Consider the following 14,926-nt stretch of genomic DNA (forward strand, 5'->3'; position numbering starts at 1 on the left):
CATCTGTGTTTCTAAGTGGGTTGTTTCCACTTAGCCCTGGATACATCCCCTTTCCTCATTACCACATATGCCTTTTCAACTAGGGAAGACCCGTCAGCATACAGACAATGTTCTTATTTCTTCCATTTTTTAAGCAAAAGAAATCTATTGACAGTTCTCTGCTTTCTTTTATAGTAAAACTTGAAAGAAGAAACTGCTCCAGTTTCTCTCCTCCCACTTTTTATTAAATTCAGTAGGCCCTGACCGCTCATCACTTTCACCTTGCTAAAGGAATGGTCCATTCTCAGACATCTTGCTCTCTCTATCAAATAGCATTTGACATCCTGATCACTCCCTCCTTCTGAAACTTCTTCATTAGACCTCAAGGACACAACATACTCATGCCTCCTGATCATCTTTTTTCAATGGCAGCTCCTTCTTGGCCCCAGGTCTCCTTTTTGCTTAGATCTCTTCTTTTTTCTAGTCCGCTAGCTTTAAAATAGGGTCTTTATGAAAGTGATTTCCAATTTTATATCTCCAGCCCAAAACTCTCTCCTAAACTCCAGACTTATATCTTCGACTGCCTCCTTGGCATATCTCAGATGTCAAATATATTAATTGAACTTAACATGTCCAAGCATGCTTCAACCATATATTCCCCACCTACTTTAATGGTAACTTTGTCCTTCCAAGGCCAAAAACATTTGATGTCATCCTTGACATTTCTATTTCTTACAGCCAACTTTTATTCTATCAGCAAATTGGCTGTCTTCCTAATATGTCCAGACTCCAGCCTCTTTTTTTTTCTTTTTTTCTTTTTTTTTTCCTTTTTTTTCCCCCCCTCCAGATTTTGACCTCTTTCTCAGCACCTCCACTGCTGTCACATTGGCCAAGCTGCCTTCTATTAGGCTAGCATCCTTATTCCCACTTCTTTTTATTTTTTTTATTTTATTATTGATTTCAGAGAGGAAGGGAGGGATAGAAACATCAATAATGACAGAATCATCGATTGGCTGCCTCATACACCCCTCCCACTGGGGATCAAGCCTGCAATCCAAGCCTGGGGGGCAGCCAATTGACCGGGAATCAAACCACAACCTCCTGGTTCATAGGTTGATGCTCTACCACTGAGCTACAGGGTCTTATTCCCACTTTTAACCCCTAATTATTCTCCACATAGCAGCCAGAGTGATCCCGTTAAATGTAAATCAGATCATGTCATGCCTCTGTTCAAACCGTCATAAGATTCTATTTCTCTCAAACAGAAGCCAAAGTCATTACAAGTGATCTGGACCACATTAAACCTCTAATGGCATTTCCTATTGCACCCACATTCACTCCTCTCCAGATACAAGCAGCCTCGCTGTTCCTCAGCTGTACCAAGTATGCTCATGCCTGTGAGAATTTGAATTGACTGTTCCTGGGACCTGATATATTGTCTCATTTCTTCACCTCCTTCAAATCTTCACTCATGGGTCACCTTGTCAATGAGGCTGACTCTGACCATCACCTTTAAGTTTCACCTCATGTCCCCTACGTTCCCAGCCACCTTGTCCTTGTTCATAGCAGTTGCAACATTCTAATGTATAATATACCTATTTATTTTCATTACCTATTATCTCTATCTTCTGACTACTATTAATCCCATTATGTCATGAATTCTTGTCTGTTCTGTTCTGTGTCATATTCCTAACATCAGAACTCTACCTGGAACAATAAATACTTGCTGAAAGTTGAATAGTCAGATGGGCCCTTACCAAATGTTTATAACTAAGGTCACACAAAACCAATTTAAGTGACAATAAACATTAAAGGAAGCTGCAAAGAGTCAAACTATGGGGACTTCAGGATGAACCTCAACCTCTATTAGCAGGCAAACTTGGAAAACATGTCCCTTTCAACTTCAGTTACCCTTTAATGTGTAACTACTCAGTAAAAGGCATTGGACTTTACACATATTATTGCAGGTCCTTGAATAATAGTGTTTCGTGAATGTTGTTTCATTATAACATTGATGAGATATTCTAGGAACTTTACTCTTGTTCATATCAAATAACCCATGGTTAAATTGGTTTCATTATGTCAATTTGCTTAAAGTTATACAACTTATTGATGACTTTATAGAGAACTAGTGTACCTTTAAACCCCATAATAGTCACCGATAGTAGAGTAGATCTGTTAACCTCATTCATTGATAAGAAACAGAGATTCATTAAATAATGCTCCAAAGTCACACATCTAGTAGGTAATAGAACCAGAGTGTGAACACAGATGTGTGTGTTTTCAAGGCATTGTTTATTGTACTCTTGTATCACAATGATTCTTCCTTTTCTTGATGAATCATGAAGGTAGAGAAACCAACTTCTGAAAATGACTCTAGTGTTTTTCTTGCCCTCAGTGGAAATTAACAATCATAAAATGTTAGAATGGGCATAACTGTTTTTTTGGTTTTACTCTATCAAAGCCCTCCTTACCTCTGGAGACCATGTGCATCTATCTGCAAAGAGGCGGGCTCAGCTGTGGGCTGTGCCTTAGAGACTTAAGCGCCCTGAATCTGTGAGTAGTTAACATGATTAAATAAATAGAAAAGCAAACCACCTGGTTAAAATTCAAAGAAAGTAATGTTATAAGAACCAATTCAGAATCGTTTGACTAATATCAATATTAAAGTTATTTTCCTATAGCTACTGATTACCTAAATTATATACTAATAATACATACCTGGATTTCACAGTGGCCTACAAGTGAAATTTGGTCTTTAAACCGGGAGTGGGGTAGGGAGGACCACTAATAAATTTTAGTTGTTTCTGAAAGCATTCCTCCAAATACTAGGAATCAAAGTTGAGTTGGTACTCTCAGCCATTGACTGCCACTTGATGTTGGCTAAGTCATCTCAGCTCCAAGCCTCACTTGCTTCAATTTTTAAGTAGGGATATTGGCTCTCTAAGGGTTCACCAGTTTTTACATTTTCTAATTTATCCTGAATAACTTTACATTTGCATAATTATTTACAATGTACAACTGTGAACTGTACCTTTCCATGCCACGCCTAGAAAGAGCTGCTGAATGTCAGGCTGCCACGTTCCAGCGGGTCTCAGCAAAACTTCCCGATGGAGGAACTGTGATATCGCAGAACTTTCATGGGCTACGAATGCCTCTGAAACTTCATCCAGGTGACACCCACGATCACTAAAGTGCTAATTTTCACCTCAAGGGCCTCCCACTCACTACAATTACAGGGCTTGATAGAGAAGGAAATACTGAACTTCTTTTATAATATTGTGATAACAGCCGAAACCTGTTTGGCTCAGTGGTAGAGCGTCGGTCTGCGGACTGAAAGGTCCCAGGTTCGATTCCGGTCAAGGGCATGTACATTGGTTACGAGCACATCTCCGGTAGGGGGTGGGCAAGAGGCAGCTGGTCGGTGTTTCTCTCTCATCGACGTTTCTAGCTCTCTATCTCTCTCCCTTCCTCTCCGTAAAAAATCAATAAAATATATTTTAAAAAAATATATTGTGATAACAGGAATAAGCACCTTCCAGGCAAGGCCATAGTAAAGAGCAAACTATTTCACTGAAGCAAGTATGAGCTAAGATGGAAAACACTAATGACATTAAAAATAGTGTCCTCTAAGATAAATGCATGCAAAAATAACACACTGTGGGCTATGTAAGGCATTTTTCTTTATTATTTTTCAGTTTATCTTAGTAATGCCAGAAAAATAACAGCCGTTATTTTCACTTTCAATGCAAACCAAATACTGCTGCACATAGAGTACAAAGATTACCTACGAACATAGTTAGGTACAAAGGCCATATTAGATGTACAGACCACACTTTGTTTTTACATTAAAGTAAGACTGACAGAGCAATTTTTTGACAATTATTTTAGCAAACACTGTGCTACTGAACAAAGGCAAATACACGCATATATACATAAACATGTTTCAACTAAAGGTATACATGTCACTTTGACAAACAAAGGCTTCTTCTCTGGTTATTTCACCAGATATTTGCACCCCAAAGTCCCCTGCCCTGATCCCGCCCCCAAATGCTGACTTGATCTGAAGGAAAAAATTAGAGATGTTCTTAATTAAAGGCACATTTGGCAGCTACTGAAAGTGGCATGCATCCGGCACAGGTGTGCGCTCCCAAAGCCACACACGTGACTTCACCATTATACATCTTGTTTTTTGAGTGGCAGTCCAATATGACCCACCTTTCGCTAACTTGCTTTATAATTTTGCAGCAATTGGCTACTTAATGCACTATTTTCATTAAAGGCAAAAGGGAAATTTAATCACAGTCGACAAAAAATGCACTTTACGGTGTCAAAAATAGGAAATAAGGCATGAAATTTACAAAAACAAGTTGCAGGTGCTTTTGTTGTTGAGATTGATCGTATAGATCTCATGCTTCTTAAACAGAGCTCAACACACTGTATTGGCTCATGTATTAAAAGATTATGAAATGACTTCAAAACCTAGTAATGAGATGTTCAAAAGGAAAATATTGAATCAGTAAACTAAGTCATCATTTCCCCTTATAAATAATCTTACTGCAGAATTCTTTCAGCCAAACTGATGCTAGCCTTGAGATGTTTATTTTACTGGTCAAGATTAATATGCAACACAACAGGACCTGCACTTGTATAACAAACAACATAGGTTAAAAGAACAAGTTAATCTACCCATAGCAGCAGAATACCAAGAAATAAATGATTAAATTTTTCATTCTAAATCTGGAGGGGTAAAAATTGGTTTTTCTTAATATTATGTACACTAACAAATTGGGACACCCTTCCCTCCATTTCTCATTATGTTGAGCCATTTAAAACTGAATTTAAGCTGTCATTAATAAAAGATAATGAAATACATGACTAAAGTAAGCTAAATTTGAGAATTAAGACAAGAGCATGATCATAGATACCAACTTTTGGTTTGCTTAATTTTTTACTTGGGGGGGGGGAGGGTGGAACACATTAAGAATTTAGAACCATAATATAGCCTCCATCTGAAATAGTACTTGTTCACTAGACTGTTGATTGTAGTATAATTCATGTGGCATGCTCTTTGCTAAATTCAGATCCAGTAAAGCAAAACATTCTTGAGTTGTTAGAGCACAGTAACTTGCTAAATACATAATCTGATACCTAACAACTTTTAACTTTTGTTTGTATGTTTCCTGTACTCTTAAAATACATTGAAGACTGGGAAGAGTAAATAACCTTTGAATAAATTTAGAAACATGTACTTATCTGTTCCTGCTTTTAAAAGTGCTTAGATATGTGAAAAGGCTCCCTTTCTGTGATATTAGTTACTAGCACACTTAAATAAATCCAACCCGAAAACATTTTCATTGTGTGATCCAAAGATAATGAAACATCTAAGAACATTTCTATTTCTAAAAGGTATGTTCCATATTTTGAAACCTGGTTTTGAAAAAGTCATGCTGCTTAACTGTCTTACAATGTATCCTGGATTCAAAAACAGAATTTTGTGGTGATGCATCTATCTTCTCAGCCACTTCTTGTCCCCAAGTACATTTTAATTACAAACAATAAATTTGTCAGCTAGTTAATGTTGCAAAGGTGAAGGCAAGGATAGTTTTCTCACCACCATTTAAGGGTATCCAACTGGAATTTTTCTAATTAGTTACCACTGCAGAAAACATTTTTTTTTACCAGATGTCACATTTCAAAATAAAAAAGTATCCCTCTCTCCCCAATGCACACAAAGCCAATGCAGTGGTCTCCTAGAACCATGGATTCTAGAATGGTTCCCTCCTTGCAAGGTATGATTAGAGTTCCAAATCTTGATCTCTCCCTCCCCCTTTGTATGATCAGGCAGGTTGAAAACCCTTATTGAAGGTGAACACACTGGCCAGAGATATTGAATGGGCTCCAATGTGACTCTTCTCAGGTTCTCATTTGGAGTGGGGATGGGGTAATTAAAAAAGAGAAATGATCAATAAGACATAACAAGGGAAACCCTAGGGACAATGAGACTGGTTTAATAAAGTCATGGGAGATTCTGGAATGTGTATTATAATTGTAGCAGCACTAGTAAGTAGGCTTAGATAAGTACTTATTGAACGAATGGTCTTACGGACATGTGCATACAACAGTGGATTTGAAATTAATTTTTTGGGAGACTTTTAAAAGGCTACCTATCATAATAGGAATGGTGCAGATATTAAACAAAGATTCAACGCTAACAAATAAATAAGCATATGCTAGGATGGATTGCTTAATGATGATGCAATTAACATTCTGGTCTTAAAGGACTATATACTGTATTATTATAATGTACATTTAATGCTCTAATACATGTCACAGGAAATTATTAAAGTATTGGGTTTTCACCATAATGCAGCACTTCTAAAATGTCTCTAATGGCATGGTTAACAGAATTGCTGACATGTTGCTTCATTATTCAGACACATGCAGATACTGATGAACTGATGACTCTCTAAGGATGGAACACTGCACGTTTCACAGACATTATAGTGGAGATTAAGAAAACTTTTTCTCTTCAGCATGTTGCATGCATTTCAGTCACAGTATTTGTTAGACTCAGAAGATCAGTACATAGGCTTAATGAATAATCCATATTACCATTTTAACAATGTAGGTAGATGTTCTCTTATAAATAGTTCTGATAGAGCAAAGACCTCACGCAAGGTAGAATGTTTAATATAAACTTTAACAAACTGTATACATGTTGCCTAGGAAATTAAAAAAACCTGCAAAGTTCTGCTTAAAAGATACCCATCCTATTCTAACCAAATGCTATCCTATATGCCAAACTGTAACTTCAGATCATTCTTTAAGATGAATACATACATCCAGAACTAGAAACCAAGGCATACCACAATGCGCGCTTCTATGCTTAGTGTTTGTGTGTGTGTTTCAACTGAAAGAAAAAAGAATCAACCATTTTATCCACATAATAATTTAATATATGCCAGTCAACAACGTATTTGTATCTTTATTCAATTAAATTAAAACAGACCTGCCAAGTTTATTATATAACATTCACTATATACACATGATTTAGGCAATGCAAGTAATTGTAGTCTGCTGATTACTCGACTATTAGTAAAACAGGAATGGCGTCCGTGATGCCCAGCAGGAACTAAGTGCTTCTTTTCACACTGGGTGACTGCCTTTCCGTAGGACGGTTATGGGACAGCTAAGAGCCATGAAGTGGATTACCAGTAAACTTTGGTGGGAGATGGGGGGAAAATGACAACCTAGCATAGATTAACAGTCTCCTAAATGTAAATTGTATACTTGACAGCTACATTAAAAAAAAAAAATTCTTCTGTCACGTTAACGACACAAAAATTCTCGTTTGAAGGCAACACCATCACGTTTCGTTTGTATAGGGAGGATGGGTGGGGATAGACTCTTAAAATTGGTATAATTATTCTTAAAAAAAAAAAAAAAAAGTACCTCTTTGGTGAAGCCTTGGTACCCATTCAATTCACTGTAATGATCTGTAAACAGGACTGTAGTGCACGCTGGGCCTTGATTCCAACAAGGGCAGGCACCACAGCCTTTCCTCACAGTCCTTTGAATGATTTTAAAGAAAATATTCTAAAGTCGACAAGTAAAAGCAAAAGAAAACAAAGGGTTATATGAAGATCCCTGTTTAAAATTTCTTTTTAAAAAGTGCATAATGTTTTGAATTATAAAAACTGTCATCATGTGGGCCTGCTGGACACGAGACTGTGTTTTTCCATCCCTTTAATGATAAAGATCACTTCACAAAAACAGGGCTCCAACCCACCGGCTGGAAAAAGCCCCTTTAATTGGGTTTCAGGTGCAATCAGTTGTCCAATTCCCCTAGATCATCAGTCTTTCCATGTTCGAATCTAAACGAATACCATGTTCGTCTAGGTAAAATTGTCTTATACTGCATCTTGAAGTAGAGTCGTTAGTGTTTGGAGTTCTCATTTAACTCCTCAGTGCTGGCACGTTCAGTGCATCCATTGCCAGCAATGGATCTGGGACAGGGAAATGTACATCCAGAACAGAGGAACTCAGGAAGAATGGGCATTCTCCAGCAGCGGGGGTCCGTCTCTGTGCACGGACGGGTGAGTGTGCTCCCGCTTGTAAGTTTTTGGAGGGAGCTTGGGGATGTGCTGAGAAGTGCTCTGCCGTGGAGGGACAGGCGGCCCGGCAGTGGAATGCAGGTCCACTTCCTGTGTCAATGGCGGTGATGGCAGATGTCTCCTCGTGCCGTGAGGAGAGGGGGTCTGAGGAGGTGGTGTGAAGGGGCAAGGGCTGTTTGGAAAGAAGGCATTGCTGTGATCACTTTTTTTGCCCAGAGGGGGAGGCTGGAGATGTAGTGGTGAGCTTGAAAAAACATCGGGTGTCCTCACAGGTTCTCGTGGTGGTAGCAGAGGAGGGCTTTCAGGGGCGTCTGACAGGGAGGTCCGGTCTGAGACTGAGTATCGTGGTGAGTAGGCTTTGGATGTGGGCTGCCTAGGAGGGATTGCTGGGGGGCTGTCCAAATGCTTAGACATAATCTAAGACAAATGAAAAAAACACACCAAAACACTGATTAGTCATTTCACATAGGTAGTACAAGAACAAATTTAAAATTAAGTTGGGGTTTCCAAACATGCTAATGGAAGAGCCCTAGGTATGGATCAGGTAGTTCTTCATATGTTTTAAATGGGAGGGTATGCCAATTCATGAAAAAAATTTCTCAATGTTTTTACTTTAATTACTTTTCTCAAATTTTGTTGTTTGCTACTGCTTACCGATCAGTCTATCTAACATAAGATCTTTTCTTTTTAACGTAATTTACCTGTTAATTTTATAATATTAACCCTACTATATTTATATTTCATGTTCTATAAAGAGTGTCTGGATTTATCCAGTGCTCTGGCCTTTGGACACTTGGAGAACCACCGAATCAAGTAACTGTTGGCAAAGAAAGAAGTTTAAGTAGAAAAGTAGCTAATGTGAGTCTTTAAAGTCTCTTCCAACTCAGAATCTGCATGAAAATCCTACTTAAGAGCATGTCAGATTCAATATTAAAAGGGTTCAGATAGGTAACATTCAGCACTTAAAATGTGCATTTACATAACGCTTCAGACCTCTTTCCTTCTCTGTATTTTTTAAGAACTGTTTGAGACTATAGTAGTCTTACTTTATAGATTAAACTTGTTTTTTCCTTGTTAATCTAACCTATGACTTAGATTAACAAGGGTTTTGATAATATACCAAAAAACTACTTTCAGAATAAATAAAATAGTAAATCTGTATTTAATTCTTGTTTAATCTCCATGTAGCCCAAATACTCAGAAGTGTTAATCGAATCCAGTAAGAACTAAACTACACATAGCAATTGAGGATAATGGAACTGCAACGATTCCGGTTTCCAGATCACACGGTTTCTACTTTACCTTAGATGGGGAAGATTCCACAGGGGCTGACTCTGGTCGTCTTCTTGGAGGAACAGGAGGGGGGACAGGCACTTCATCAGTGCCTTTCGTTAAGCTTATAGACGATACTGAAGCAGATCCTGTAGAATGTCAAAATTTTTAAAAAGGTCACAGAATTTTATTTCATCTATTAATCCTAAAAAGGCTTAGCTGGAAACTGCTTGTATTTATTAAAAGAAATATACAGAAGCATCAAAAGCAGTTCAATAAACCAATACCCAATAGTACTCCTTTATTAAAGCAAACTGCTATAGAAGCATGCAGAAATATTTTTAGCAGAATTTTCAGGGGAAAAAAAAAGTTGCCTAACATATTCTGTTTTTGCTTTTTGAACAAAATAACATTCCTACTGCTAATTTATAACTAGAATTTTTTGATTTGGGTCTGTCAGATTTCTGGGAAAGATGGCAAACTACCAAAAACCATTGGAATGATTATTTTTGTTAAGCTTTTGTAATGGGCTCATTACACTGCCCCTCCCTACCCGACTTTGTTAGTATAGAATTTTCCTACCCTTACTGGATAGTGCTTGGGATTAGCTTCTGATCTTAACCACCCTCCCCAGCAATTTCTCTCCAAGAATGTCAGGGAGAGAGAGAATCTAGTGTCTGTGGAAGGGGTCTCTCCTCATTTTGATAGGTTCTCCTTGGTGAGCAAGCAAAGTCAGGTTCATCATACTCTAATCTACAAGTTTTAATTGTGATGAAGCTATTCAAGATGAGTGAAGCAGCCCTGATAATAAAAACAGAAATTACATTAGAAGCTACTGAACCTGATTTAAGAATAAGTTGATGAACTGGCACAAAAAAATAAGTAAAGCTTTTAATTGGGACCTATCTTACAGACATTTTGATGACAAGGGCATAATATAGGCATGTAAATAATTACACTTTGAAAAATATAACTTAAGTTGTTAGCTAGTTTATGAGCACTATAAAAAAGATATGAAAAAATAATCATTCAAAATCACATGGGCAGGTTCTTTTTTTCCTTTAAGCACTAACAGCATTTATTTTGTCAATTAAATGTTATAATGATATAGAATTTAAAGAGTACTTTGTGTATTGATATTATTCAACCGAGAAACATTTTGATCACCTACCTTTTTTTTCTTAAGAGACTATGTTATTTAGCTTATAATTAATATTTCTTGTACATATTTTGAAATCATTTGTATGAAGGACAGCAAAAGACATTAGCTTATTTAAAATTGATGGAATAATTTGGTAAATTATTAGTTTACTTTAAAATGAAAAGCAAATACCCACAATGAAACCTTATTTTGCTTTAACAGTGATGAACAGGCCATATAATTTAAGTAGTTACAATTGTAAGATAGTTCCTCTAAAATCAGTAACAGCTATTTGCAATCTGTGCTGTCACCAGGTGAAATGTGTTTTGTAGTTTAGAAACTGCACATAGCTGCCAGCATTCCCATTTGCGCATGCATATTCTTGCTTTTTTTTTTTTTTTTTTAAATCAAGTTGAGCATTAAATAATTGAAATTCTACAGTTGGAAAAGAGAAATGGTTAAATGTGGAAGCCATCCATAAAATACTGTTCTTTTAAAAGAGAAAAGGGTTTTATAAAAGCATAAAAAGTATGTAAGTTTAAGCAAATCATTTATGATCAAAAGATAGCACAAGTGAAGGCCTCACTTCTAAGATGTTGCAAGCAAGGTACCAACACTATCAGACTCAAAAAGAGTTTCAGCAGGAAAGGTTACACTTGGTTTAATTTTTAAAGCCAAAGCGAGAACTGAGTCTTAAACCAAATATACTAACTTGGGCCATGGGACAGTGTAACTTGGATAAAGACGGTATCGCTGCCTGTGAAAGGAAACAAGAAAAAGTAGTGTTTTTTAAATTGATATATTTAACTCAATTGTAAAAATTTAGGATAAAAATGTTATTTTGTCATTCTTGTTTAAAGAACGGTATAATAGTCTTTAGTAAAAGCTCATTTCTACTTACTTTTGAGAAAAATAAAGAATTAAATTGAGTTAATATCATATTGGGAATTTTGGATATTCCTTTTAGATTCACTACTTGATGTCAATAATTGAATTAAAAGCATTCATAAGAAAACTAAAATATGCTATATTAGTGGAAGAACTTAAAATAGGTATAAACCCAATTTGAGCAAAGAATTCAGCTGAACATACAGAAATGTTATGTACTAAAATTTTGAAAACTCAAATTTGTAAAATAAGTAGTAAATAATGAATTTCTGTTATATAAATTATAAAGTAAAAAGGAATTTCTTACTAATATTATTATATACTAGAGGCCCAGTGCACAAAAATTCATGCACTTGGGCAGGTCCCTCAGCCTGGCCTGTACCCTCTCACACTCCAGGATCCCTCGGGAGAAGTCCACCTGTGGTTTAGGCCCGCTCCTCAGGGGATCGGGCCTAATCTGGTAGTCAGACATCCCTCTGGCAGCTCAGGAACCCTCAGCGGATGTCCGACAGATGGCTTAGGCCCACTTCCTGGGGAGAGCGGGCCTAAGCTGCAGTCGGACATCCTTGGCCCTGCTAAGGAGGTTGGAGAGGCTCCGGCCACCACTGCTGTGCTCACAGCCGTCGGCCTGGCTTGTGCAGAGCAGAGCTCCCCGTGGGAGTGCACTGACCACCAGGGGGCAGCTCCTGCACTGAGCATCTGCCCCTGGTGGTCAGTGGGCATCATAGCAACCAGTCGTTCCCTGGTCATTCTGTTAGAGTCAATTTACATATTACTCTTTTATTATACAGGATAGAGGATACCTTTGAAAATGTTCTTGGGGCATATATTCTCATCATAAAATAACTACAGCTTTGGGTATTATCAAACAAACTTGAAAGTGATATAGCTTTTTCTCTTCTATATTTTTGAAGACTTTAAAAAAAAATCAATAAACATTTCTTGCTTAGATATCTTTTATATAGGCAACTCACTGATAAATTTAGAATTTCTAATTTCAGCCGAAACTGGTTTGGCTCAGTGGTAGAGCATCGGTCTGGGGACTGAAAGGTCCCAGGTTCAATTCCGGTCAGGGGCCTGTACGTTGGTTGCGGGCACATCCCCGATAGGGGGTGTGCAAGAGGCAGCTGGTTGGTGTTTCTCATCAACGTTTCTAGCTCTCTGCCTCTCTCCCTTCCTCTCTGTAAAAAATCAATAAAATATATATTTTTTAAAAAAGAATTTCTAATTTCAGCAATGTTAATTCTTTTAAGAAAAAAATTGAAAATCATAAAAGCTAAGGCCCCAAGAGCAGTAAAGTAGAAAAGAACTGAGACAAAAGGCTAATCTGTACTGATTTTAAATCTATATAGTTGTTTAGTTTGGACCATTGCTTTTTCTAGTTTCTTTGGTCAGAACAAGGATAATTTTATGTTCCAGGTTCAGTTGGCTACACTATTAATTTGATTACTTCTGTAGATACAGTGGTCTTATTCCTCAGAAAGCCCCAATTTCAAATAATCAAACATTATCTCCTTTCCATCTGTACTGTTATTCCATCTGTACTGATATTTATTAGCTGGATTACTAATAGTAACTAGTAATCCAGCTAATCCTAATAAGGTATCTCTCAGAAGATTAAAATTCATTTTTAAACTTTGATATTAAATGAAGCTGTTGCTCTGTCAGTGATTCTCTTCTCTACTTATTAGGCACCATGACATACAGGGGTTAAGAGAGTACCTGCTCTAGTGTTTACCTGCTTCTGTACTTTACACTTAGAAAGGAAGTAACTATGCCTCCTGGAGATAAGCCTCAAGAACACGGTAGCACACTTAGCACAACATGGAAATAACATAAAAACACAAAGCTCATGTCAGCTACAAACTTTAGAAAGCACGATTACACCTATGCGTACACATTTGTGCACACAGACGTGGACTTGGCTTTGATCATATTCATATACAGCACAGGCTCAGATCCATACATTTGGTTAATTTGGAGCACTTTTCTAATTTGTCACTCTAATTGCTTGGTCTCGCTGCCTGTGTGAATGACATGACGCCATGATCCTCAGTTGCCAAATAAAGCCAAGATGCTATTACTTCTCACAACAAACACACTTCAGGTGGAATAAAGACAAGACAAACTGCCTGGTGACTACAAATATATGGATACTACAGGAATAAGTAAATGGAATTATGGATCAAATTAAAAAATATATACCTCCAACTAATAATTTTAAGTTAATTTTTGTTAAAAAGTTAGATGCTCTGAGTTGGAAGAAACCTTAAATCCAGTTTGATCCCCAGAAGGCTCAGTAAAAGTATTTTACCTAAAATCAGAAAGCACACAGGCAGACTGGAATGACAAACCAGATTCCTAACTGCTGGGTCAGTGCTTCTCAACCTCCTCCCCCATAACAATATCATGCTGCCTCTGAGTATTGGGTTTTATTTTGTCAAGTTGTAGGGGAGAATTTGATCTGCACACTGGGCTAGCTAATCAGCCAAGGGGAGAAAGATATGGAAGTGATTATGAAGGTTAAAGGTTTGATTCAAGTGTTAATTTAATAATGAACAAGTGAAAAAGGGTTGTGTGTTCTTAGAGCTTTATTATTAAATAATTAATAGGAGTAGAGGGATCTATTTATAAAAGATAGCTCCTTCTAAAGGCTATCCATGAGCTATATGGTTTGGTAGCCACTAGTCAGAAGTGCTTATTAAGCATTTGAATGTGGCTAGTCCAAACTGAGATGTGCTGTAAGTATAAAATGCATCCTGAATTTGAAGATTTAAAACAAAAAGAAAATGTAAAATATCTCAATAAATTTTTATGTTGATTTCATGTTGAAATGACAATATTTTATAATTAGTGGGTTAAATAAAATATATTAAAATTGATTTCACCTAATTCTTTTTGCTTTTTAATGTGAATATAGAACATTCAAAGTTACACATGTGGCTCACATTAAGTTTTAATATTAAACCATATTAAACTTAAATAGCCAGACAAGTGGAGAAACTGTTGCTCCAGGAATTAGGCTTTGTAATCTTATCCTGAGGGTTTTCTCAATTCCTTTCTCTGTTATAGAGTACTGATCTAGACTAAGAAAGGGATGAGGAATAGCATGCAGACTGTGAGGTCTGTGTGACTGGACTTGAAAGCATATGCAGTGTACTAGCAGGCACTATGTGCGATCTGTGGACGGTATAGACTGAGAAAGGTTAAGTAGGAGCTTGAATTTGATACAATGTGAAATTAAAAACTTCAGAGTCTGGTGGGAAGTATGCACTGAGTAGTATTCCAATATAATAATTTCGGAGACAGCATTAAAAGCCCGGGACTAGGCAGTGGGGGCTTGCCTGGGTGGAAATGGCTGAGGGGGAGGGGCCAATTGGGGAAAAAGAAGACAAATATAAAATTTTAGACAATTAAAAAAGAAAAATTGGTGATGCAGATGGGGATATTTTAATAAAAAGTTGAAATAGAAAAAAAAAAGTAGTCCGGGACTAACACTCCTTGCAGGTTTTAAGAGTTTTGTTTCCTC

At 37.1% G+C, this 14,926-nt stretch overlaps 1 protein-coding gene across 2 annotated transcripts in view; it reads right to left on the reverse strand.

Annotated features, from left to right (window-relative positions):
• Nucleotides 1-6,941: 6,941 nt before the first annotated feature.
• Nucleotides 6,942-14,926, reverse strand: part of SOS1 (SOS Ras/Rac guanine nucleotide exchange factor 1) — a 92,954-nt gene continuing 84,969 nt past the window's right edge. The window contains exons 21-23 of one of the 2 annotated variants that reach the window (XM_084901476.1): nt 11,222-11,266; nt 9,399-9,517; nt 6,942-8,513 (exon numbers count right to left, since the gene is read on the reverse strand). In XM_084901476.1, coding sequence (XP_084757602.1) covers nt 8,025-8,513; nt 9,399-9,517; nt 11,222-11,266 — 653 coding nt within the window. In that variant the 3' untranslated portion in view covers nt 6,942-8,024. The remainder of the gene's footprint in view (nt 8,514-9,398; nt 9,518-11,221; nt 11,267-14,926) is intronic. The other variant, XM_084901477.1, reaches the window with a different exon arrangement.

The sequence above is a fragment of the Pipistrellus hanaki genome (genome assembly GCF_964339955.1).
Source record: "Pipistrellus hanaki genome assembly, chromosome: 12".
NCBI lineage: Eukaryota > Metazoa > Chordata > Mammalia > Chiroptera > Vespertilionidae > Pipistrellus > Pipistrellus hanaki.